General features: G+C 42.0%; 3 protein-coding genes across 10 annotated transcripts in view; 1 reads left to right on the top strand and 2 right to left on the bottom strand.

Annotated features, from left to right (window-relative positions):
- The window catches only part of LOC117774918 (neuronal tyrosine-phosphorylated phosphoinositide-3-kinase adapter 1), a 28,748-nt gene extending 18,926 nt beyond the window's left edge, over positions 1-9,822 (bottom strand). The window contains exon 1 of the mRNA XM_034607628.1: positions 9,193-9,822. The gene's annotated coding sequence lies outside the window, so the exon portion shown is untranslated. The remainder of the gene's footprint in view (positions 1-9,192) is intronic.
- A 2,835-nt stretch (positions 9,823-12,657) lies between these two features.
- Positions 12,658-17,278, top strand: mogat3b (monoacylglycerol O-acyltransferase 3b). Its single transcript, XM_034606401.1, has 8 exons — positions 12,658-12,725; positions 13,115-13,205; positions 13,356-13,463; positions 14,541-14,611; positions 14,963-15,167; positions 15,495-15,669; positions 15,788-15,972; positions 16,047-17,278. Exons 2-8 carry the CDS (start codon positions 13,124-13,126, stop codon positions 16,199-16,201), a joined length of 981 nt encoding a protein of 326 aa, XP_034462292.1. The 5' UTR covers positions 12,658-12,725; positions 13,115-13,123; the 3' UTR covers positions 16,202-17,278.
- A 44-nt stretch (positions 17,279-17,322) lies between these two features.
- Positions 17,323-25,012, bottom strand: srrt (serrate RNA effector molecule homolog (Arabidopsis)). Of its 8 annotated transcripts, none has more exons than XM_034606392.1 (20): positions 24,869-25,012; positions 24,133-24,251; positions 23,787-23,915; positions 23,550-23,702; positions 23,054-23,242; positions 21,355-21,524; positions 21,036-21,220; positions 20,844-20,954; positions 20,618-20,765; positions 20,324-20,472; positions 20,176-20,237; positions 19,994-20,072; positions 19,503-19,694; positions 19,236-19,406; positions 18,878-19,031; positions 18,526-18,719; positions 18,177-18,327; positions 17,913-18,005; positions 17,715-17,817; positions 17,323-17,567 (listed from the first exon to the last, which is right to left on the bottom strand). In XM_034606392.1, exons 2-20 carry the CDS (start codon positions 24,249-24,251, stop codon positions 17,492-17,494), a joined length of 2,628 nt encoding a protein of 875 aa, XP_034462283.1. In that variant the 5' UTR covers positions 24,869-25,012; the 3' UTR covers positions 17,323-17,491. The 8 variants fall into 8 exon arrangements, with proteins under 8 accessions (XP_034462283.1, XP_034462284.1, XP_034462279.1 ...); XM_034606393.1 differs by having other exon boundaries at positions 17,704-17,817; positions 18,171-18,327; positions 20,618-20,768; positions 24,869-24,982; XM_034606388.1 differs by having other exon boundaries at positions 18,171-18,327; positions 20,618-20,768; positions 24,869-24,982.

Raw genomic sequence — 25,012 nt, 5'->3', positions numbered from 1 at the left:
CACTCCAGGCCAGGGGGTGGAAGAGAGGCGGAGAGGAATTTTGCAGATTTTTTTCTCCTGACCTCTTTCTTGTGTTTTGGGCATGAAATGAAAACAAAACCTCAGTATGAACACATATAGATCAAATCCTAACAACAAGCTGCGTCATTCAACAAAAAAACTGGAGGTCAAAAACCCAAACGCACTCGTTTAAATATACATGCAGGACACTTCGCACACTTTGGATTCTCCTCCGTGGCGTTGTACAAACTGAGTGACCACTAAATCTTTCATGAACTGCAACCAAAAATATCTCACAAAAAAAGCTTTCGCTGTTCCCCTCCTCGCTCCGTGCTACTAGGACACAGCCTCGGGCCACAACAAGCTTATGGAGGTGCTCGATGTTTGTCTCAGCTCGACACCTTTTCTGCCTACAAATATATCTATTACTGTCGGCATGCGTACGCATAAGTCAACATCTTTACAACGCGTGAGGCATGAATAGTTCAAAAAGTGAAGCACTGTGGTTTCAGAGTGTATAACCTGCTATCAAGTGAATGAAAACATAAATAAAATAACACCTAACACCTGGTTTCCCACCTGAGCTTGCCCTTGCCTTCATGATCTTCTGCTGGAATCTGCAGTAACCAAGGTGACCCATTGCACTTAGCAGGACACTTACAACCCTTATACAACACTGGACTCATTTTCATTCAGTCTTTGCTGTTTACTCTATTGGACACATAAGGTTCAAAATGTTGTGGAAATACTACATCATATCACAGAGTAACGAAGCACCCATGGAGGCTGACTTTGCCCCGGGAGCGATAGACTTCGAGAGACAAAGAGGGGAAAAAGAAAAGAAGATGGAGCAGCGGAACCAGAGGAACACCGTGTGCTGGGATCCTCCGAACGTGTGCAGAATGAGCTGTGCCACTGGATGTGGTATAAGGAGTGCAAAACACATCGCTGTGTTCAAATTCTTCTGCAGGGCTCCCTCAAGATAGTGTGTCTTTCAAAAAATACAAAAAATAAATAAAGAATTATTCAGCACTGCATTAAGTCTCTATTTTGTTTGATCTTTGTATTTGGCTGCTGAAACCCAGACAGTGAGGTAAAGTGCTGCAGGGAAAAGAGCGAGAATTGAAAAAGCCCCTTTCGTGCTCGTGCTTGTGCATGAGGGGAAGAGCTCCTCTGTACAGCTGCACATGCTTCACTGAGCCAGTAACCCTCCCTGACCAGGATCTGACTTCTTTTAGATGTGGATTACCTAGCAATATTGCCTGCCCTTCCTCCCCTGTTAGTTCAGTTCTGTTCAGTTTTAAAGAATTTCCTTTTTTAGAAAAACTTATCTTGAAAAAAATTAATTTATGTAATGATGCTGCAGTGCACTTTAAAGCAGAGCTGCATGTTTAAAACATGGAAAGTAAGAGGTCTCTAATGTTTTCTGACCATACAACCCCTGCAGACCATATGAACCAGAGCTGAACCGGTTATCTGACTACTGGTTCTAATTCCAGAGTCGTTATTTGATTCACTCATTAAAAAGCTAAAAACATCATAGCCTGCAGCAGTATAGGCTGTCCCTGCCCCATACATGACAAACCTCATAAACTATTCAGCAACAAATTAAGCAAAGCCCAATAGCCCAGAGTGAAACAAGGATCAGCTGAACATCACTTAAAACGAGACATATGATTTGCCTCACAGCAGCTTGTAGAGGGCTTGACTCATAACGTTCTCCTTGTACTTGCTGCCCCAGAAAGCCAAAGAACCAGGAAAGTAACACGAACAACTGGCTCATTATGGAAAAGAAAAAAAAAAATCTAATAAATACTTCACCACACACACAAGAATCAAAAATCTGAATTGGCTGAATAAATCACGTTGATTCTATTATCATAAACCTCGCTGAGCCGCCTTTTGATTGAAAGATGAAGCCGCGTGCGTTGGTGTGATTTGCAAAGCCAGGTACGGGCCACAAGTGGTCTCCCAGCGTTTGAATCATCCTACTCCTTGTGCTCAAAATCCCCTGGATAAGCGAGTCATAGCGTAGGTTGCACAGGATAAGCACACACGCACACATGCCCACATGCCCACACACAACTCTCCCACTCATTCACTTCATCACATACAGATCACGTCTCTTGTGGCCCGGGCATTTGTACCCCACTGTGTTCGCAAGCATGATAAAAAAAAAACACAGGAGAAAGATTTTTTTTTAAAAACGTGTTTCAATAGCATTAGGAGTTTGTGCGACATCTTTAATTGCTTGTTAAGTATTGACACTGCCACTTCTGAGGGTTTTCTTTTTTTTTTTATACGTGAATAAAATCACACGAGGCACTTTGGAGAATTTTGGGAAATCAGTAATTTTGACGTCTAAGAGCATTTCCACAGTCTGCGCTGCGGGGCTGAGAAGCAAGACAAGCGGTAAAATGTAAAGGTCCGTTGGCCTTACAGGTGTGATTGGCAGGTTTTCAGCTCAGCGTCTCGCCCGAGTCTCACTGTTCCTGTGGTTCCTGCTGTTCGCCTCAATGATATCTTTACAGCTTATCCTTTTAAGGTTGGCAGGCGGGCTGGAGCCAATCACAGGTGTCATTGGGTGAGAGGTGAGGTTCACCCTGGACAGGTCGCCGGTGAATGCAGGGCGGACATACAGAGACGAACAAGCATTCACACCTATGGTCAATTCAGGGTCTCCAATTAATCTAAACCCACACAAACACGGGGAGAACAAAAAGACCACTGGCCAAACTTCAAACCATCTTGCTGCGAGGCGGCTGTGCTAACTATTACACCACTGTGCCACCTACCCTGAAGCAGCATTGTTAATTTGACAACAATTGTGTAAGAAAATGCAAGTTTGAATGTATCAGTTGTATTTTCAACTTAATTTGCCCGATAACATCAATTGGCGGTAGGTATCAATTAGTGCGGTAGAACGTACAAAGGATATTCTCCCTCTTGTCCTATGTTCTATAATGGGAAAGCGTTTAGTTTGAAAAGGCATAGAGGTAATGGTGTCTGATCCACTGAGTGGGCCACATGGTTTTCATAGTACTGCCATACAAGCCAGTAGCCAGATTTACCTTTAGCCTCAGCGTACTCTCAGGTTTGGCCTGTATCGTTGATAACAAGGCCAAAACACTATGACGCTAAGGTGCACAACTGAGGTTACGTCCCTCACATCCGCTGGTGGCCACTAACACCTGCTAACATCTACTGGTAGTTGTTAAGCTAAATTGTGCAGGAGACCTTCAAATGTACAAGGGACATTCACCATCTTGTCCTATATTCTAAATACCCAATATTGAAATTCATTACAGGGCTATTTATGCACAAAAAAAAATTCCTAAATAAAACTGGATAGCTGCGTCTTTAAAGGGGATGTCATATAAATAAAAACACCTCTTGCTGCCACCCAGTCAAGCAGCCGGGCTTCTTTTCAGTACAAATGGAGATTGCTCTGACATTTACAACACACGTAAGTATCTGAAGTCACTGCGCACAATCACCTATTTTACACACTGTTGCTGAACCCGGAGTTTTTGCTGGTTTACTGTGACCTTTCGGAATGTCACAGACAATGAATTACCACAGTGAGATGCTTCCAAGATCATTATGCTCCACATCATTTTCAGACCCGTGTCGCCACAAAATTAGGACAGCGTTGTTTACGGCACATGATGTATACTTTGCGCTGTTTGCAACTTCACTGCCACAACCATCACGTTGCTAGCTGCTAATAATTTAGTGAACATTTTCACGGCCTCCTGAAGGTCTTTAGCATAAATGTGGCACATTAATGAGAATGGGGACATTAACACAAGATGCTGGACCACTTCCACATCCATTTATGCATGCCTCGACATGTATAATTCAAAACAGAGCTACAGTCTTAATTCAAGATCTTGCCAATTGCTTTTCTCAAATAATGACACCGATATGACTTTCTTTGGTGCTTCTTGAGGATAAAAATGATAAATGGCACACAAAATATATTTATTTTCTGTAGCAAATACATGCAAGTTCTCTGTGTGGAAGAGACTGCATGGACAGAGATACATACTCCAGGGGATCATTAACATGGCTTCAGACGAGGACCTCTTTGCCGACAATAGAGGTGGAACTGTTGGCTCCCAACTTTATTTATTTTGCATGGTACCATGCAAATGGCTATGGAAGGTTTAATGAGAAGAAAACAGAGAGGAATGAACAAAGATGAGTTGCCTCAAGGATATCATTACCACACATCATTACTCTTGACTACACACCGCAGCAGAGACTGGCTGCTGTAAGACGCTAACAGCCCAGAATGGAAGCATTTAAAGGGAACATTGAATCTGGATTGGCGCTGGCTAATTTGGCCACATCGGTCCCCAGACATCCGTCGGTCAGACAAAGGATATGCATGTATGACCTTTCACAGTCTGGAGCACGCTGCGCGCCAAAATCGTGAACCAACAGGGCTGCAGCGGTAGCTTCTGAACACAGCAAAAAGGAGTCAGTGGTCATTTAGAGAGCAAAAGCATCCCCCTCTCCCTCCCTCCTCAGAAGGTCCAGTAACTTTTGACATGATTATTTTTTCTTCAGAGCTGCATTAAGTGCTTAGCAGAAGAAAAAAATAAGAAAGTCATGAGACCAAAACAAATGGCAATCATTTCCGAAGTAGAGAGGGCAATCAGAATGCCATTATACTGTATTTAGAGAGAGTTGGGGGGAAAAGCTGGAAAAGTCTAATGGGATTCAGTTCTTTTTTTCTCTCTCTTTATTGGACAGTATGAGTAAAGAGCCAGGGGTACAGAAGACAAAGGGGGGGGGGGGGGGGGGGGGGGTGATATCTAACAATGTCCAAGACTAGATTTGTACCCAGGGCATGGCTGGTAAATGGCATGCCCTTTAATCAAGGAGCCACCAGAGGCAACCTTTACCTTCAGACCTATTAATAACTCAACACGTTGACTGAGTAAAGAGCAGGAAAAAGTTGATTTGATCCACGGGAAACAAACGGTTTAATGATGAGATTGATAGAAGCTTGGGATGGGATATTCATTTGACATGGAACTGACAGTGTTGTGGATCATTTGATTCAACAGTGCACGTGATTATGATGAATTAAAAATAATGTACAGCACAAAAAAAATACAAAAGGGTAGTTTGCACAATTTGAACTATATTTGTCACAGTGTAAATTAAAGAGACAACCCACCAAGTCAAATGGTTTCTCTGTTTGTGAAAAAAAAGAAATTTGAGACGTTTTATCACGTGTGTGTGAATAACAAATTATGTCATAGTGATGTATTCAGGGTTATCTTAGCTTTTTTCTTAAACAACAACCTGGTGGCATTAAGTGTATAAGAAAGAGTGTGTTGCTCTAAGGAAGTGCATTATGGGACATGTACGATCCAGCAGTACTACTGACTAAACATCAGGATATCTCGGCCTTTGCTTTTTCAGTCTTTTGTAACTTTTCTCTTGCAAGAAAAAAAACTCCTGTTTGACAATATTTCACCTCTGAACACATTATTTTCAGTTCTTTGAAAGAAACAATGTATCAGTTTGCTAATTTAAAAAAGTCTGCAAAGGAAATCTAACAGCAAGATAAAACAAAGAGTAAAATGAAATATTCACAGTGGTTTATCCATAGATTAACTAACCTGCTGATTCACAACAACTGACAATAGTCTTCATGACTCTGGCTGAATGTTTGGGCTCATTGTCATGCTGCAGAATGAATCTGAGACTTATGGACATTTAGGAAAATGAACTTGTACCAAACACTTGCACCGTACTGTCATGGCACTCAATCCCCCCCTCCAAAATATGAACAACTCCAGGATACCAGCTAACTATGCATGTGAAGAGTGATATTACAAACTTAACTCAAAGTTTCAGGTTATGTCTGAGTCTAAACAGATATAAACAGACATCACTGTAGTTAACATGATGCCGCTACAGATTTCAGGAATGCTTTAAGGTAGAAGGTACCCCACGGCAAAAGGGACCTGAAGCGCCCCACATCGAACCAAACTGAAAGTGAGTAGCATAGGGACTTGTTAAAGGGTTTCCCACCATGGTGTTGTTGCAGTCTCGTGTACAAAACTGATCATAGAATTTTCGTTGTGGACTGACATCTGCTTTTGGGGGCCTCCTGTCAGCTTGGGGCCCTTTAGGCAGTTGCCTGCCCTAACACAACTCCCCTGGCAGATTTTTTAAAACAAACAAGGGTGAGATGTAGGGGAGCAACTAGGGCTTTGTGTGATATTGACTATTTTTGGAATTGTCATTAATTGACATTGAAATGTAAAGTAAATCGGTGTTACTATTACATTTAATAAAGAGAAGCCGAATATCCTTCCATATGAGAGACTGGAAGATGACAATGTGCTGCATTTGTCACAGTTTTTGCTCAAAATTATTATTCAACCAACTGACTAATCTTTTCAGCTCTAGTGGACTGTTTAATCACCTTGACTCATATGTTATTTACTCAGCATGTAAATAGTGGGGGAGGTGGGGCAGAGGGATGGAAAACTGGGGCAAAATTCAATACACAACTAGTAGGGGGCAAACTAAGTGTCACAAAAGTCATGTAATCCCAGTAAACAAAGTAAATTTGACGAAAGCAAAAAAATGTAATCTTAATTTTTCAACAGCACTCAGCAGAAACACCCTTCATCATCTCTAAATTGCCTCAGACAGAGCAGAGAGAATCAAGATGGTGAATCCACAGATGGAAGAAGCACCTGCTCTCCCTCCTAAAAAAAAAAAAAAAAAATCTAACAATGCACACTAAAGCAGGCTAAACATAACCACAGCGGTGTTGATCCTGAAATACCTGCACAATAATATTTTTGTATTATTTCTCCACCAACCTATTGACCTGCTGTTGCTCAAATTCTGGGGGAAACAATCTGTTTGGGTGCTCCAGGAAATCCACAACCACCAAAAATAAATAAATGAGAAAAAGAAAATCCATTACTGCTCACCCAGACAGGGGTATCCACTCAGCTATAGAGAAATGGGCTTAAAATGTCAGCATCTGCCACATCTGTCTCACATTCATCAGTCCCCTCGCTCACTGTCTTCCAGCTCCTCTCCTCTCTGGACATGTGTTGGTCTTCTCACGCCCTCAGGCCCACTATATGTGTATATTTAATCAAACTGCATGTTCCATCCCCTTTGGAATCCCACACGATGCACAGTGCTGGTAAGAGCAACCACTTCATAGATAAAAACTCAATCCTTTCTCCTTTATTGAAAACACCGGTGAGTTTATTTTCATTCTCTCTGTCAATACTCCACAACAGCGAGCTCTGCCCAATTCCATTGCTTCTTAACCCAAGTCAGTCATTTCTCATGCATTTATATATCTTAAAAGCTCTACATTGTGATTTAGCAGGATAAATCCTCAAGGACTAAAAGGGCTCCAATGAGACATATTCCATTTATTTCCACACTGCACTGCACAAACTGACCGAGCTGCCACGCAGAGTTACGGTTTCCCGATTTAATCACATTTCTGGATTGAATTTGGGTTCACCAGAAGAGCAGCGACGGCTAACGACAAGGGCCGCTCACCCTGTTTTTTCGTCTGCATTCAAGACACACTGCACAGTGTGTGTGTGGCTCACAGCCTGCACCCAATGACCCCACACTCACAGCTGCTCTCACCCATCCCTGCTCTCCTCTAGCTGTACCGGCTAAATCAAACAGCACAAGAGACACTCACATATCGGATCCTGTTTACCTGTATACTGTTAGTCTAAGCATGATTTTAAGTCATATGTTGGAAGATTCCCTCTTTTTTTTTTGTCATATTCAGCTCCAAGGTCAAGCGAGACTGGATGGTAATTAGTCTCAATCCAATTTCAAGCGGATTGTGAAGTATCCAAGATGGCAGTGAATCATCCCTAAAGAGGAATCATCACATTCAAACAGGAGGGTCTCTATTAGTCCTGTGGGAAATGCACTGATGTGACATTTTAAAGCTTTTAAATTGTTTGTTTTTGCTAGACTGAGTGACATGACAAAATAAGATTTCTTATCACTACAGATTTCATGTCAAGTCAGGGATACCTAGCCATATTTGAAGAGATTAAAGCCAGGCAGCTAAAGGCATCTTTGCCCGAAGTAACAACAATAAAATCTTTATTTCAACAGCCTAATGAGGACGAGGTGTTGTTCTTTTTCAAGCAGTTGTGATGTGAGATCTCTCAGTGGAGTGATGCTGGTTTTGAATCACTGTCACGCCCCTGAATATACAGACTAGACTAATCTTGAATTAACGTGTAATTCTCTCCTCCCAGAGAGATGCTTGGTTTGGATTAAAGATCGGACACTGCAGCGGTTGATCAGGTGTTAGTCACTTGATTGTTTCCCCTTGTATATATATTAAAAGAAAATCTATTGATGTGGCTCCCTCTCATCCATCCAGACGCGCCTCTCCCTCTCCCGCACCTCGCGCCAACACCTCCTCCTCACCTGGCTGCGCGCAAACACACACACACACACACACACACACACACACACACACACACACACACACACACACACAGAGAGAGAGATCACACATCACTTGCATTTTCACAATCAGAGGAACTACCGCCCATGCACACGCACACATATACAAGCCAGCCATACTCCCATTCCACTGTGTAAACACACAGATGCTCCCTCCATCCACGGCCTTACGCAGAGCCAGCCTCCGTCCACTGACGCGGCTGTCAGTGCCGCTGTGGAGGCATTCGCTCCAGCATCACCAGTCAGCTGATGGAGGCTTGTTTTTGGGTGAAATATTTATGAGGGCTTGTCACGACTGGACTCGAACGCGTTGGCTGCGTGTGGTCGCAGTGCGCGGAGCTCTCCTCCTCGTATTTCCCCTTCTCTTCTGAGGGGTTTGGGGGCTGAAACGCAGGCCCAACGTTAAACCAGGCTTTCAAGGTTGAATCATTCGCCTTGTGCGCGCACAGATGCTCGCTGTCAACCTCGCGTTTCTCGGATTTCTCCGCGTGTAAAAAAAAAAAAAGAAAAAAAAAAAACGCCAGCACGCAGCCAGGCAGGCCCGACGTCTCCTCCGCAGTAGAGCATCGTATTTTCCCTGCTGCTAATTAGGCAGACAGTTGTATTTGTTCAGCGTGACAGCAGCCAGACGATGAAGCCATGATTTATGAAGCCAAACATGAAATGAATGAAGGTGTGATGTCTTACCTTGGTGGGCGAGCAGCCTGTGTCCGGCGCGGATGCAGACTGTGCGCGCCGAGATCCAGTTGCCCAGGCTCGTAAAAATCAGACAACAACAAAACCACGCCGGTTGTTGATGACACAGCTGTCTTGGTGTAGACGGGAGGGAAGGAGGAGAGAGAAAAATGCCTCCCCAGACGTGTCAACTGACGCGCAGAGGAAAAATCTGTTATTCAGACGCATATCACCGGATTGACGCCTTTTCTTGACGCGCAGGATCTTCCATTTTTATGATAAACAGCCACACTGTGCGCACCGAGGCTAGGTGAAGCCTGGCCGGTGCGCGAGCTGACCGAAAACCATCATGCGATTCAATGCGACGTTAGTGAATGAGCGCTCCTCTGCAGAAAACACACGCACAGGTAGAAAAAAAAACACAACAAAAATACACGACATCCATATGTGTGCGTTTCAAAAAAGCCCCCGAATCGACCTCCGCAAAACAAACATGTTTTCAGATCAGCCCAGGAGAGGGAGGGAGAGGGAGGGAGGGAGGGAGAGGGAGAGAGAGAGAGAGAGAGAGAGAGAGAGAGAGGACGCCAAAACAGAAATGCGCAGATTTCAGCGCGCAGTGTGTCGGTTCAAGCGCTGGGCATCCTCACCGTGCATTTGCATCCATATCAATATTCACACAGGACTTCCTGACAGGAGACCAGTAGTGGTCAATTCATGGGAAAAAAGAAACACACGCACACACACATCAGAGGTGGCTTTGAGTCCAGCTGCGACGAGACGCTGTTATTTGCTTTTTTTAATCAACAGATCGAAAAGAAAATTCCCCTCACAGCTTCACATTCAGCAGCAGGCTCATTCAGTGAGATTCCTGAGAAGATGTACTAACACCACTACTCTTTGCACAACGGACTGTCTGCACACTTCCATGCACATTGCCTTTAACCACTGTCACAACTGTCTACCTCAGTATTTGCATGATGTGTTTGATGAATGGATGTGAATTTAGTTTGCATTTCTTAGATTTGTATTTGGATATTTATCGGCGGCACCAGGTAGAGACGTGGGGAAATAAGAGTTGATTTGCACTGATAACTTGTTATTTCTGCCTATTACAATCAAGCCTTTGATTTTTAGACTTTTTTCCCCCAAATATAATAAACTATAGATCATCTTTTTTTTTTTTTTATAACATGAAGTTACACATAGGCAGGACTACCATATGTGACATTATTATGGAAGTGTTGCAGTGATGTAATAGGGGATGAAAATACTATTAAGCATAAAATCAGCTCGCACATAAACCCAGTGTTGAGCACCACAGATGCAAAGTAGGCTAAGCCTGCGTGACATTTTGTTTGGACTGAATGTAGATGGCCAGTCAGTATGAAAGCCAAGAGGAAATGAGACATAGCAGAGCCTGAAACCAAAAAGACCTTCATGTTTTCTTGCCATATACTTAAGCAGGCAAATGTAGTGGGGTTTGTTTTTTTGAGGGGAGTCACATGACCAATGCTGACACGCCCCCTGAAGTCCAAGGGGAGATTGGTGAGTAAAGGCGAGGACAGCTGGCACATGGGAGAAGTTTGCCTTCAAGGCTTTACTGCCAGGAAGCCTGAGCATGTGGTTCCACGATGTGAAAGGGTCAATTCTTCTAAAACCCAAACCATCTTTTCAGAAACATAACCAGGCAGTTTTGTTTTGAAGTGAGACATGAGGTCCCTCTTGAGAAACACAGAGCTCTTATCACAAAGGTGAAGTCAGGAGAATCTTTGAACTGCCACAGATCTGTATGGCAAAGTGCCGAGGGGGCGAAGTACAGAGGTGCGACATCTGAAAGCAAAAAACAACATCCTAGTAAGGTGTTGGGTCACCTCAATCCACCAGATCAGCCTAAATACACTTTGACATTGATTCCATGACACTCTGGACTCTAAAGGCAGGAAACAGAATTCGTCAGAGAGAGAATCCATTGTTAGGCGTTTTGATGATGGAGAGCGCTGTTTAAGAAGTCAGTCCAAAATCTCTTAAAGTCCACAAAGGCCATAGCATAGGATGTGCATCATTGTCACACTCATTAGTTCAGTGGCCTTGGCCTGTGGATGGGTGCATTGTTATCTTGGAAGAGGCCACTCCCATCAAGATAGAAATGTTTCATCATAGGATAAAGGTGCTCACATCTTTTCCTCGTCACCTTCACAAAAAAATCTGAGCCAATTGGGCCTGCTCAGCATTTTTATACACACCACAGAGCATGACCAGTGGCTCCGGTCTTTTGTTGATTACACATGTACACTATTTAGAACAGGCACACACAGGACCAGTAAAGACTGGGCTGGTAAAAACTGGATATTTTGTCAGTCCACCAGTCCAACTTTATTTTCCCTACTATTCCCAGTGGCCAGTAAAACACTACTGTCATGATTCCCTCCCAGGTTTGTCCAAACCCGTCCTGGAGCAACACCCATAAACAGCATCACACTCGCTAACTAAATAGAATATGGCTCACTATAGATTTCTATACTTCTAAGAAAGTGATGAAAGAATTGAATGAAAGAGAGACGTTGAAAAGAGAGAAGAAAAGTTGGTGTAACAGAAGCTGATCTGGACTTAAGCTCCCTGTGTGATTTGGGGATCAGAGGAGCTGTCCATGGTGCTGAATGGGGATACTGTGTTATAGTGACATTATTGCAAATGTCTACTCTGTGAATCAATTTCTTGTTTATTACCTCCACACCGTGGAGTTTATGTTTTCCTCTGCGTTTGTTTGTTTGTTAGTTAGCAGGTTTACGCAGAAGATACTGAACCCTCAAATTGTTGGCAGTGCATGATAGAGAAAAGCGCTGCGTATAGAAGTGCAGTATGAATGTGACTTGTACTGTAAAGCACTTTGAGTAGTCAACAAAACCTGAAAAGTGTTTCATAAATGTAGTCAATCTACCATGAGCTTACAAAGTCATCTGAAAAAATGCAAAGCTTTCCTGTTTCCTGATATGATCCAGTTTGCCGTGTTATTTTGCTGCTTTTAGCTCAACACTTCCTCAAGGGACACAATGCCTGCACTTAAAAAGACTTCTATTGTGAAACTTTTGCAGGAAGTGCTGTGCTTCACTAATGGCAGCTTAACTCAGGGGAAGCACGTAGAAGCGTTCAGACTTAATAAGCAAGAACAATATTTACTATTTCTGTTTAAATATTTAAGGTAGAAGAGAAACTCAAACTCAGACTTTGCGATGAGGAAACCAGATGGTGGATTACCTTAGCGCAGTCGAAGTGACTTAATGAAAACAGGAAAAAGTTACGTGACTTCACGCAGAGATGAAGTTACAGTAATACAGTAAATTAATAAAGAATCCAACTCTTAAGTATTTAACTGTAAATGTTTCCTTGTTTATCTGTGACAGTGCTTGCTAGTGTGTATTGGGGGAGTGGATTTGTTATCAGCAGCTTTACATGATCTGGTCAAAGTGCATCTTGCATGTTGAGGTTGTCTGAGCTGGTGAATCTGCATCCATACAAATTTAGTTGGGACTAAACTCTTTAATAAGGTAAAGTACTCTGTTCTATTTTCAGCAGTGTGACCATAAGCGTTTCATGTTGTTTTAAAGATTTTCAGCCAAATGTGTTTTGTGGTGCTGCTAGCACCACTGATGCATTTTTTATATGTGAGCAAATTAAAAACCCCACTGCCATAGGTTTGCCTGTGGGCTAGTTCATAAGTAAGTCATTTGATCAGGCCTGCAAGTCTTCAAATCTATGTATTCCCTAAAGGCAGATTCGAGCACAAGTTGGAATCCAGCTAACTCGTGCAATCTGATCTCTATAAAGACATCTATCATAAATTACATTATTCAATTAGAGAAAAGAACCTTTGTCTTTTAGTAAAAAGTGCAGTTTTAAGTGTTTTTAATTGCTGAACTGATGTTGTGGCATTCAGGTTGCAGGAATGACTGAAGTAAAAAGTCCGTGGAAGGTGTTTCTAGAGGTTTTAAGTACTCTGAACGCCGTAATGACCTTTCTTGTCGTAGGTAAGATCCCACCGCACTAACCCTTAATGCACTTGTATGACAAGATACTACATTATCTCATCTGTTTATTCAACTTGTATCTGAGCTCATTTAATCTCTTGTGACCCTAACGTATGCCTTCTCAAACTGTCAATCACATCCAAACCGCAGGAGTGGCTTGTTATATCTTGTTCGTGTATCTTATGTTTACCTCGCTGTGGCCACTCTCCACTCTGTACTTCATATGGATGGTGATGGACTGGCACACTCCTGAAAGAGGTAAAAGAATCATGACATCATTCAAGCATCCATGAGCATAGTAGAATCCCATATGTCAGTTTCATACTACATACATGTTATAGGAAGGTTGTGAACTATTCATAGTGACTCAATGAAGTTCACTCGACAAAGTTGGTTTGTGCTGTTGATGGACTATTTTCCCATGATGCACGGCACAAAGGAAATATAAAAACAGTTGGTGAGCACTACAGATTGCTTATTACTATGAAACTGTTACAGTATGAATACCACTCGCTGTGCAGCAATTCCATACAGCATATTAATTAACTCTGCCAGGGAGCTTATGTTTTCATCAGCATTTGTTTGTTTGTTAGTTACCAGGATTATGCAAAAAGCTACTGGAGGAATTACCATGAAACTTGGCGGAAGGATGTAGTATATGTCAGAAAAGAACCCATTAACTTTTGGTGTGGGTCCAAATGATGGGGCATTTTTTGTAATTCTCACAGATTTCCCAGGGAATAATTCATGGATCTTGCTGAAAGAAAATCAGGACATTTAGGGAACAGATATCTATGAGTCTGTGTAACTCGGTGCAGCTTGATTGAATTGGACTGTTGGACCTTGACAGACGTATGTGATATACTGAGGGCAGTTCTAGTTAAATATAGTATATTGTGCCAGTCTTTATAGTAAAGTTTTTAAATTAATGTAGAAGAAATACACATTCTCAGTCTTTTTATACTAACAGGATATGATCATCTTTATGGTGCATGGTTCTTAAGAAATTTATGGTTTTATTGCTTTTTTTGTTGAGCTGTTCTTGGGGCTGTTGCTGTCCATGCAGTGCAAGAGAATGGTGTCTATTAAAAATATGCAATAAAAAAAAAATCATGTGTCACTTTTCCAGTGTCATCATAAGAAATAGTCAAAACCTGCTTGGAATAAGACGTGGTGTGTGGAACTGGGACACAGCTTATGCTGATTTTATGCATACTAACTGCAAAGAGAGTGCACTACAGCAATAAGAATATGATATAATGTATAATCTGTATAGTTAGTGCAGGAAGTGGTATGAAAATCAAGAGTCTCTAAGATTTGTAACATCTCCATCAGGGGGCAGGAGGACAACATTTATGAGGAAGTGGAAAATGTGGGAGCATGTCAGAGACTTTTTCCCCATCAAAGTAAGTTTCACTTTGACTCTTTAATCACCTGAACCAGTTTGAACAAATGGATGATGTGGCAGTGATTCAATGTATCCAATGTTAAACAAAGGGAACCTAAAGATCTGACATTATCTGCAGTGATTCTTTATTCAAGAATATTTAACGATATGGCAACACATCAAAGAGCAAGACATCTTTTTTACGAAGCACCTTCACTAACACACTTTCATCAAATCTGCAAGAACGATTAAACCGTTTAAAATCTCATTTTCCGTGAGAGAATAAATCTACAGTGAAACTGGGCTTGGATTTATTGTTAATATCAGAGATTGACTCTATTAATCCTCCTGTGCCTAATTTTTTGCTCAGTTGGTGAAGACAGCCGAGTTGAATCCGAACAAAAACTACATCTTGGGCTACCATCCACATGGCATCATGGGCGCTGGAGCGTTCACCTGCTTCGGCACAGATAGCTGCGGAATCTTGGAGGCGTTTCCTGGGATTCGACCGACCCTGGCTGTACTGTCCGGGCTCTTCAGGATACCATTCTTTAGGGATTACATAATGAGCGCAGGTATTTATAACGCGTTCAGCAAAAGGGCTGAACTCTCTTTGTCCGATAAGCAGTTTATATGAGGTCAAATCTGATAGAGGCTGATTCTGGCACTGGACCATTAGGTTATTGATGCATTATGCAGCTACAATAGTATATGTAGCAGAGAAAAAGCAAAAACACAGTTTACTTTGTCAGACTGTTGTCTTGATCAAATCAAACATGATTTTAATTTTACAACTGAGCATTTTATAGCATCTTCCTGTTTAAATTTTTCTTGCCATGAAACAGAACCACAGTCTCCAGCTGAAGCAAACTAATGTTACTCTCTTACTTTTTCCTGATCAGGCCTTTGTCCAGTCAGCAAACAGAGCCTTACCCACCTTCTTAAGAAGAGTGGCAAGGGAAATGCAGTGGTGATTGTGATAGGGGGCGCTGCTGAGTCCCTGGCCTCCACTCCTGGAATTAACACAGTGCTTGTGAAGCAGAGAAAGGGATTTGTCAGGGTGGCCCTGGAGTTTGGGTGAGCACACTCAAAAACACAAAAGAAATCACACTTATCAGCAGGTATTATTGAACTCACATGTAACCAGCAGACCACTGCTTCACACTCGGCTTTAATCTCTGATGATCTCTCCCAGGGCGGATCTGGTGCCTGTTTTCGCCTTTGGGGAGAATGAACTCTTCAAGCAGGTGATTTTCTCGGAGCGAAGTCTATGTCGCAGGCTACAGGACCTGTTTAAAAACATTCTGGGTTTTGCCCCATGTCTATTTGCTGGTGAGCACTTTGTGATCCTGCCTTACAGGATTCCAGTCACCACCGTGGGTGAGTATTTCTGTATTCTGTAGATAAGCTTTTTTGCTGTGCTGTCCATTTCACTCTCAAACTGTCTCTTCCAGTGGGAAGCCCCATCCCAGTCCCAAAGCGGGTCGCACCTACCAAGGAGGAAGTCGACCACTATCACCGAATTTACATCGAGGCCCTGTGCAAGTTATTCCACGAACACAAGGTCAGCTATGGCCTCCCTGAGAGTCACAAGCTGCGGATCATTTAGACATTTGAATTGCCACATGAACTGGGTAGCTGTGTTTTTATTTTCTGCTTTAAATGTGGCTGATGGTGTAGATCTGATGACAGGAAGTTCCTGTCTTCGTACTGTAAGTTCTACCTGAATTTAAAAGTTAAGAACAAATGTGCCTTATAAAACAATACATAAAGATGTGTTGCCCTTTATGACGGGAACGATGCATTCACAAAACAGAAAATACGGACGTCTTGTCATGTTATATTTGACATAATTGATTATATATTACATTATGAAATGTGGCCTGTGTTTGCATGCTTCTCTGTTTTCATGGTTATGTCCGCCAAAGAGGTTGTGTTTTATCCTCTTGGTTGGTTTGTTTGTAAGCAAGTTTAAAACTACTGGACTGATTACCACAAAACTGGAGGGATGTGATTGGTATGGGTCAGGGAAGCAACCATGTAATATTGCTGTGGATCTGGACCAGGGTGTGGATCCAGGAATTTTACAAGATAATTAAAACAAGACTGAAACTGTGGTGTTATTATTTTTCGTTTTTTTACCTGTGATTTATAAAAGGTATGATAAAGGGCCATCTTCAGAACTGGTTCATGATGCTGCTTTAGGCTATATTTGTATTATATTGTCCCAGTCTGTAGAGCAAGAGGCAGCAGTTGTGTTATTTTCCTTCAACAGATCATAATTGCTCTTGCACTAGTGCAAAACTTCTATAATTTACTAGTGTGCACTGTGCGGAGATGTCAAATGAAATGTTTAGCAGACGTCCACATTGGTAATTCAACTGTTTGACCAGCAGAGGGCAACCATTGCTCACACCTTCCTCAACTCCTTTACCAGGAGGGTTGAGAGTCTGGGAACATGAGGCCACAATGAAAATGTGCTTCACCATATCTGGACACAAAAACACACCTAATTTTAAGTAAATTATTGTGTTTTCTATCACAGCAAAAACAAATTGTTTTGTGCAAACATCTTAAATTAAATGTCGACATGCGCACAGAAGGATATCAGGGGTCTGAGATGAATTTCGTGGTGGGTTTCAGCTGCTTTTCTAAATCCTTTTGTTGCTTTCATCTGCGTAATGTTCCAAAAATTACAATTTACTTGATAAATCATTTGATAGATATCAATGTAGTTAGAGCATACTTTTATTGAGGAAGCAGTTTACAGCAGAAGCAATCTCAATTTGCACAGTAATTACAAAATGCAATTTAAGTAAAGAAATAATCTAATCACTACGAAAAGCAAGCAGAGCACAACACTGGTAACGATCGAGACTGACAGGACCAAGAGAACCTTCTAAAAGAAATCCATATCATCTGGTGCGTCCAGGTCACGATATTCAATGATGTTGCGTGGGTCACCTCTGGACATTCTGAGATGGTTTACAGAGCATGGAGGAGAGAAACAAAAGACAGAGGTATAGAAATGATCATAAAAAAATGGAGGTTCAAAACTCTCCAAAACCAGAAGATAAAGACAGCTCATAGCAAAGTAAAGATCACACGTACAGTTGTCTCACCTAATGTTGCGTGGCTTTCCCAGGTAGCCACCTTGACCGCGGAAGTTATCATAGTTGCCTCTGCCACCTCCGTATTGGTTAGGGGGATAATGAGGTCCACCGGCTGAAACAAAGGAGTCAATGAAAACTACATTTTGGTCTGACTGACAAACACACTCCCGCTGATTACAAAACAAACAGTGCAGTCAGAGAACGTACCTCCATATCCCATCAGTGGTGGACGAGGTTGTCCAAAGCCCCCTGGACCCTGAAGACCTTGAGGAGGAAATGGCATGTTGGGAGAAAGCAAACCTGTCGGACAAAAACAACCAGAGAAATAAAAAAATACAATTTTGGACAAAACAATTTTATTGTTGAAGTTCTGCTGTGCCACAGTGCACAGATTCATGTATTCAGTTTATGTTGAAGATCTACACTCTTTTATTTAAAGTTTTATTAGATAGACAATGTGTCGACCTTGACCTGGAGTTGGAAGAGGAGGAATTTTCATCTCTGGTAGCGCTGGTCTCTTGGCATCCATCAGGAAGTTGTTAAAGAACACTACCTCTTTTTTCACTTCTTCAATTTTGTCCCCATGTTTGTTCAGGATGTGCTTCCGCACAAACTCTGGGCCCTGGTAATTCATTTGAAATGCACAATAAGAATCAAGCAACAAAACAGAGAATGTCAATGCAGTAACACAGGTAATGTACAACTCCTCTAATAGTCGAGTGAAATCATCAAAACATTTGGAACAATAGAAGATCTAAATCACATCCCAACTTCTCTGTGACACAAACAGTTCTGATATCTTTACTTAACAAGCGCTCACCTTAAATTTCTTGCCACTCAGTGGACACAGCCATTTGTCTTTCCCCAGCTCTTGCGTGTTGGCCAACACAAACTTCTCCACCTCCTCCTCTGGATCCTTGCGGCCCATCTTCCCCGCCTCATCCTCAGACAGAATTTCCTTTAAACTGAACAAAGGACTAAGCTTCTCCTCAATCATCTTCTGCCACTGTTGCACTATTTTAAAAAATAAATAAAAGTGTGGTTTTAAAAATACAGTTAACCTAAATTGTACAAAAGTAAATTGTGCAGAGTTCAACGTGAAAGAGGAAAGTATGTCTGTGCGTCACAGCTGCTGCTGCTGCGCATCAACACGTGTCGGGGAACAAACTGACCTTCTCCGTGTGTGATGCGGTTTGGAGGAATGGGTCCACGAACATGGATCATTCCACAGCGATTGGGCATTTCATCCTCACTCGGGTATTCACAGGTGTTATAGTAGTCAATTGAATGCACAACACGCAGATACAAGATCAGATGGTCCAAAACCTGGAAATAGAATGTAAAGAAATCTTATTAGGAATGACTGTAAAGGTTTTATTATTTAGTAAATCTGTTCTAGTCAGCCACGTGAGTGTCAAAGTAAATTAGAAAGGGCAGACCATAAACTGAAGACACTAATAAAACATTGAATAGGTATTTGTTCTGTATATATTCCATATGTATAGTTACATATAATGGAAGAAGTCAAACCTTGGCTAGTTTCTCATCCCTCTCCACAGTGGTCTCTGCAGGGTTTCCTTCCTTGGTGCTCTCCTCAGGATCCATCCCGCTCCCAGAGCCCAGCAGCTCCTCCTCCTCAGCACTCACCTCCTCTATTAGGTAGTCTGTGATATTCTTCAAGATGGGATTCTGAGCTGGCAACTGTGGATTAGCAAACCACACATAAATTAATAAATCAGTGACAGAACAGGGTGCACACACATGCAAATGTACTTGACAAGCAGTGCAGTACAGTACCTCAGTGCTCTGCACCTCCTCCTGGGGCTTGTTGCTCCACAGGTCTCCTTTCTCGTCCAAAGCATGAATGAGCTTGGCAGCCAGCTTGATGTCATTGCGGAGCACCTGCTTGTGCTGAGTGATGCCATTTACATTGCGCACTCTCCGGGCCAGGTCCCTGTTCACCCCTGGTGCCAGTTCACAGTCTCGCAGCTGTGGAGGTTAGAGAGTAAAACTTAATTTTCGTGTGTGTGAATAAAACTTTTCTGCTGCAGCTTTGATTCACTGACACGCATCTTCAATGTTTTCATTATGAGAAAATAAAATGAAAACAGAAGGCTCAATGCCAACAACATATTCTGCTTTACACACGTAACCCCACACTTCACACCTACTACAAGGCAGTAACTTAGCACAATAAATATAACAGATGAGTGGCTACAGAAAACCCTTCTGCATGTTACAACTACTTCAAATCAGGAGCATCATTAGCAGAGACCAGCAACACTTACTCGAATGTTCTGAAGGTTCCAGCAGACCTCTTTGATATTGACACTACGGTCAAATGTTACCCAGCAACGTCTGAAAAACCTGCAAAAGCAAAGGGTTCATTTAAACGTTGTGATATCATGAGTACTCCTGTTTCACAGTGTGTTGTTTTTTTTTAAGAATCTGGGGGTTATTTTAAACTGACCTGCGCTCTGGGTGTGGGTCAGACAAGCAAACACGCAGAAAGCCAGGGTATCTCCGGCAAAGCTGTGAGAGAAAAATAAACATCGAGTTTACATCAGTGTTTCTCAATGTTCTGGGGCCATTTCCACTGCATCTTTTGGGCAACTCACAGCAATGATCTCAGCCTTGGAAATGGTGGGAGCGATGCTCCTCATGAACAGAGAGCAGGTACGGTGGAGAGGCCGAGGTCTGGGTGAGTCGTCTTTGGGTTTCGTTTCTTCTTTCTTCTCCTCTTCGGAGTTCTCCTTTTGTTTCTCCTCTGAACCGGTATATGGGAAAAAGAAAATCATTGACGAATACTATGATTTATGACTCCTGGGAACATAGACAACGTTAAACAGCCACTGAAAATAAAAAACCTGATGTTCCACTTCAGTAAAGATCTTCAATGTCAGATTCCTCACCTTCGCCTTCCTCTTCCTCCTCATCCTTGTCTTCCACCTCTTCCTTCTTCACAGGTTTGTCTGAGGAGTTGGAGTCTGAATCAGAGTCAGAGTCGCTCTCTGAGGCGCTGCCTTCATCACTGTCTCCACTGCGCTTCCTCTTTCTTCTCTGCTGGTAAATGATGAAGAATATTTGTTTCATGTCTTTCTTTGTTCTCTTGAGTTTGATAATAGACGCAGCACTGACCTTCTTGGTTTCAGGTATTTCTTCTTTGGCAACTTCTTTCTCTGTCTCCTCTTTCACATCCTCTCCTTCTGCTGCAGCCACATTTTCTGTGTTGGCAGAATTGCTCTCCTCCTGTGGCAGAGATGACTGTCATCATTACAGCAACATGAAATCCTTAATGCTTGGCCAAGACTGACAGAGAACAAAACATACCTTCTCATTCTTGTCTTTCTCTACCAAAGGTTTCCGGTCAGCGTCCAAGGTTTTGAGGTCTTCTCTCTTGGGAGGTTCAGAACCCACTGAAACAGATATTGGCTTCTCCCTGCTTTCTTCCTCTTCAGCTGGCATGTCCAAGATGCGAAGGTCATGATCCGTCCCTCCTTCCATCTTTATCACAGCTGACGGCAGGGAAAAGGGTGTATAGTTCATGCTACTGAGCACAGTACTATGCTTTTCTCATTTGAATTGTTAATGTATAGAGAAAATAATTCCACGTGTCAACAGCATTCTTTAAATTATTCAAGAGCCCCACCTGCATCCAGAACTTTGATGATGGCTGGGGTCTGTTCAATGTCCAGAGAGACATTATCAAACCATTCATTCTCCATCAGGAACGTGAAGACATTCACACGGTTGTGCAGGGCGCTCTGGGCCTCTGCTTTAAGTCGGCTGGCCTCATCCGGGTGGTACTTGGACCTGAACCTGTGTCCAGAATTGCAGTCCACAAAAAAGTTGGGAGGGAATGATGGGGGTTTAGATGAACAGGATACAAAAGTTAGGGAACAAACAAGTATTATATTGCATCTGTAAAGTCAAAAACGTCACAAAAAATATGATTAACTTTTGATTTCTTTGTATCAAAATGTCTTGGGTTTTTTTTCCCGAATCCAAACATTTGAGCTGTTTGTTGAGGAAAAAAGTTTTAAAAAGCCAAATGAAACTGATTACAGAGGGGTACTGAAGTCTCAAATGGACTCAGACCTTTGGAACTCCCTGTATGAATACAGAATATCTTCAGTAAGATTGTGACTTCTGTATTTTGAATGGAATAGCTCTTGTGTTAATTCTTTCGGAAGGCTATATGCATGTTTTGTGTTGTGATTATTAACTATTTAATGCACTTAATTAGAAAATGTTGAGATTAACTCACCAAAAAGGAGAAAACACAACAGAGAGATTATAAAATTAAACATTCACATAATTAGAATTTCACATTGAAAATGTTTATCATTGAGTGGACTACAGTTACCTTTTGTTCTGCCAGTTTAATAACAAATAAATACAGAGAAGGGGTCTCCTCTGTGAAAATGCGCTCCACTTCACCCCAATGGTGTGTCTGTATACACACAAATTCGGTTTTGGGATTCGATTTGGTCCGAATATAAAAAGAAAATGGTGTAGAAAAAGCATAAAACAAGAAAAAAGGACATCCACGCGCGGATAGTACTTGACTGTCTATCTAAAATCCCTGTTACTTTTTGTCTAAGAGCAACTGCATTGTGCGCAGTGCATACCCTTGCTGTCTAAAACCGATTCTTGCGGTTCCACTTTTTGTCATCTTCAAAAGAAACGTCGTCAACGTAGTAGTTGGATTGAAGGGGAGAAAAATGGGTTATGTCACAACAGAACAATTGTGCATACCTGTGAAATAAGCATTAACAGATATTATACAACTGTGATGTTTGGCAACGTTGAAACTTCAAATCAAAGAGAAGGAAAATCAACCCAAACAGTGAAGATTATTTTTTTGTCAAATTGACATGTAACTTAACAAAAAAGAGGAACTTCACTTACATCTTTCAGTAACATCATTGTGAGAATATTTAGAGGCAGATGCTACATTGCTATGGGTCATTTCGTTGGACATAGGTTCAATAGAAATATATAAAACCTGCCCTAGCTCCTACAATACATCTTACTCAAACATAATCAGAATATTCCACTACGGTACAATTTGGGTGGATTTTCTTCTGATTAACTACAGCTTCTGTGACTAAGGCATTAGTAGCAGATTGTGGGCCTGATCCTCATCATTAAAAAAGCAATTATATCCAAAACAATAATGATAGTGAAATAAAAGCCAAATGAGAGGAGCTGTAAACATTTCACATCCACAGATTAATCAAGGTGACTGTAACGGCTCAATTAAATAAATATAGCATTTTAACTATATTAAAATCTACTTCTATTATCAAATAAGACTTGTGTAGTAAGGGCTTGTGTTATCGTACCACTCTTCATCTTTATGAGCCAAGAAGAAGTCCTGCATCTGCTGTCTGCGAAAGTCCACCTTGTACTCATTGTAGCGTTTGACAGCCTCAGTCTCATCAACAGAATCATCCAGGGAAATAAGAAACTCCTTAAAGCTCTTCATTAGTGGAGGTGGAGGACCCAAATCCATGTCATGGATGTTACCAAGCCTAACAGAAGAGAAACAAAATGGATGTAGTTTTGGACAGGTCAGCAAATATCCGCTTTCTAATTGTGCTGTGTGTGTACATCTAAACTTCTACATCTTAACTTCCTTACATACTTTGAGGAGGAAAATTATGTTTTACTGCAAAATGTACAGTATCTTCAATCCATTATGTCTTTGTTCATCAAAATTACCCTAACATACAATGACCAGCATGTCTTATAGTTGCAGCAGTTATTGAAAAGTTAATACCAAATTTGTAAAGACACATTTAACTTCAAAACTCATTCAACGCTAATTCCATCTCTCACCTTGCCTGAATGGGGATACCATGATGAGGCTGCATTATGTGCAAATCAGGGTGGCCCCAGTGCTGGGGTGGTCCATAGCTGGGCCCTCCTCCACCACCACCACCATAACCCATGTCATATCCCCCACGGTAGGGGTCTCCACCATGGTCATCCCTGCCAGGGGAAACACAAAGGAATTTGAGAACCAGAAAAAGTTAGTTGTTGAGAAAGTGGAAGAGTGATTGCTGTTATTCTCACCAATCTCTTCTCATGCGTTTCTGCTGGGGACTCATGTCATGTCTAGGTGGTGAGAATCTCTCCCTACGACCTCTGTCGTAATCCCGGTACTCTCCACGACTACGCCGTTCCCTGCCTCTGTCCCACTCCCTGGGGAAATGATTTTGGGAAACACGAAACAGAGAAGGAAATCAACATGTAATATATTAACCACTTAACTCAGCCACACCAACCAGTGTGAGAGCACCACAGAGACACATATAGTTTCATTTAGCATGTCCTTGGAGATGAGGCAGATCCACAGGGTTACAACCGAATCCTGTTTGAGAATGAAAATCATCAAAGGTTGGCCATATCCCTTTCTTACCTGTCATTCCAGTCATCTCTGCGTCTGTCTTCTCGCTCTCTCGATCGGTCATAGTCACTTCTCTCCCGTCTGAATTTGTCCCTTCTCCTGCGGTCGTACTCATCATCACTGTCCCCCATCTCCATGGAGAGAGAGAAAGCACATTTAGGTTACAATGTGGCATGATGACTGGATTATAAATAACCCGAGGGTGAGCTTGTTAATTATTGCATCGAGAGTACTGGTAGTCAAATGAGCATGCTAAAAGTAAGAGATCACCAAGCTTGTGATCTCTTACTCTAACTCTTAATTGCAGTCTTTGATCTGGTCATTCAAAGTGTTGTAGAGAAAAGCGGCTTTATGGAAACCAACAGTCAAACCCGGGGAGACGGGAGAAGACTAGCGCAGATGGAGATAACATTGAGGAAGTGCTTTGTCTTACTGATAGTAAGACCCTGAATATTCAAATCGCATTTACATTACAACTAAAAAACACAACATATGCAGGTCGGCCCACGTGCATTGTCTGTCTCAAACAAAGGGATTACGTTGCTGTAGCCTGGCTCAGCTAATGTTGTGGATACTGCTAACTATCTTCGCTCATATGCGTAGCAACGTTAGCTAGCATGGAAATTAGCGTTGCAGTTAGTTTAAACCAATAAGGCGCTGGTTTTATAAACAAGACAGCACCTGGTGACTTGTTTGTGAAACTGTGAACGACAGAATGTTACACGTATCAAATACACACTTTAACAACCTTATGAAATGATTCCTCAGCTTGTTCGAGTCTCGTCTAGCTCTTCTTCGCCGAACACGCTTCTTTCTCGGCGTCGCACAGCGGAAAGTTGATATCAAAACGGAGCATGACCGCCACCAAGCGGTTGGGAGTATGAACCACAGT

The sequence above is a fragment of the Hippoglossus hippoglossus genome, chromosome 14 (genome assembly GCF_009819705.1).
Source record: "Hippoglossus hippoglossus isolate fHipHip1 chromosome 14, fHipHip1.pri, whole genome shotgun sequence".
NCBI lineage: Eukaryota > Metazoa > Chordata > Actinopteri > Pleuronectiformes > Pleuronectidae > Hippoglossus > Hippoglossus hippoglossus.
The sequence above is the reverse complement of the archived record's forward strand: the minus strand, read 5'-3'. Positions and strand labels throughout refer to the sequence as shown.

Coding starts and splice junctions, on each gene's coding strand:
- srrt (XM_034606388.1), bottom strand. CDS start 24,251: ATGGGGGACAGTGATGATGAGTACGACCGCAGGAGAAGGGACAAATTC. Junction 23,703..23,786: donor AAACGCATGAGAAGAGATTG/GTGAGAATAACA, acceptor TTCCCCTGGCAG/GGATGACCATGGTGGAGACC. Junction 18,328..18,525: donor TGAGTGGCAAGAAATTTAAG/GTGAGCGCTTGT, acceptor ATGAATTACCAG/GGCCCAGAGTTTGTGCGGAA.
- mogat3b (XM_034606401.1), top strand. CDS start 13,124: ATGACTGAAGTAAAAAGTCCGTGGAAGGTGTTTCTAGAGGTTTTAAGT. Junction 13,206..13,355: donor AATGACCTTTCTTGTCGTAG/GTAAGATCCCAC, acceptor TCCAAACCGCAG/GAGTGGCTTGTTATATCTTG. Junction 14,612..14,962: donor GAGACTTTTTCCCCATCAAA/GTAAGTTTCACT, acceptor TTTTTTGCTCAG/TTGGTGAAGACAGCCGAGTT.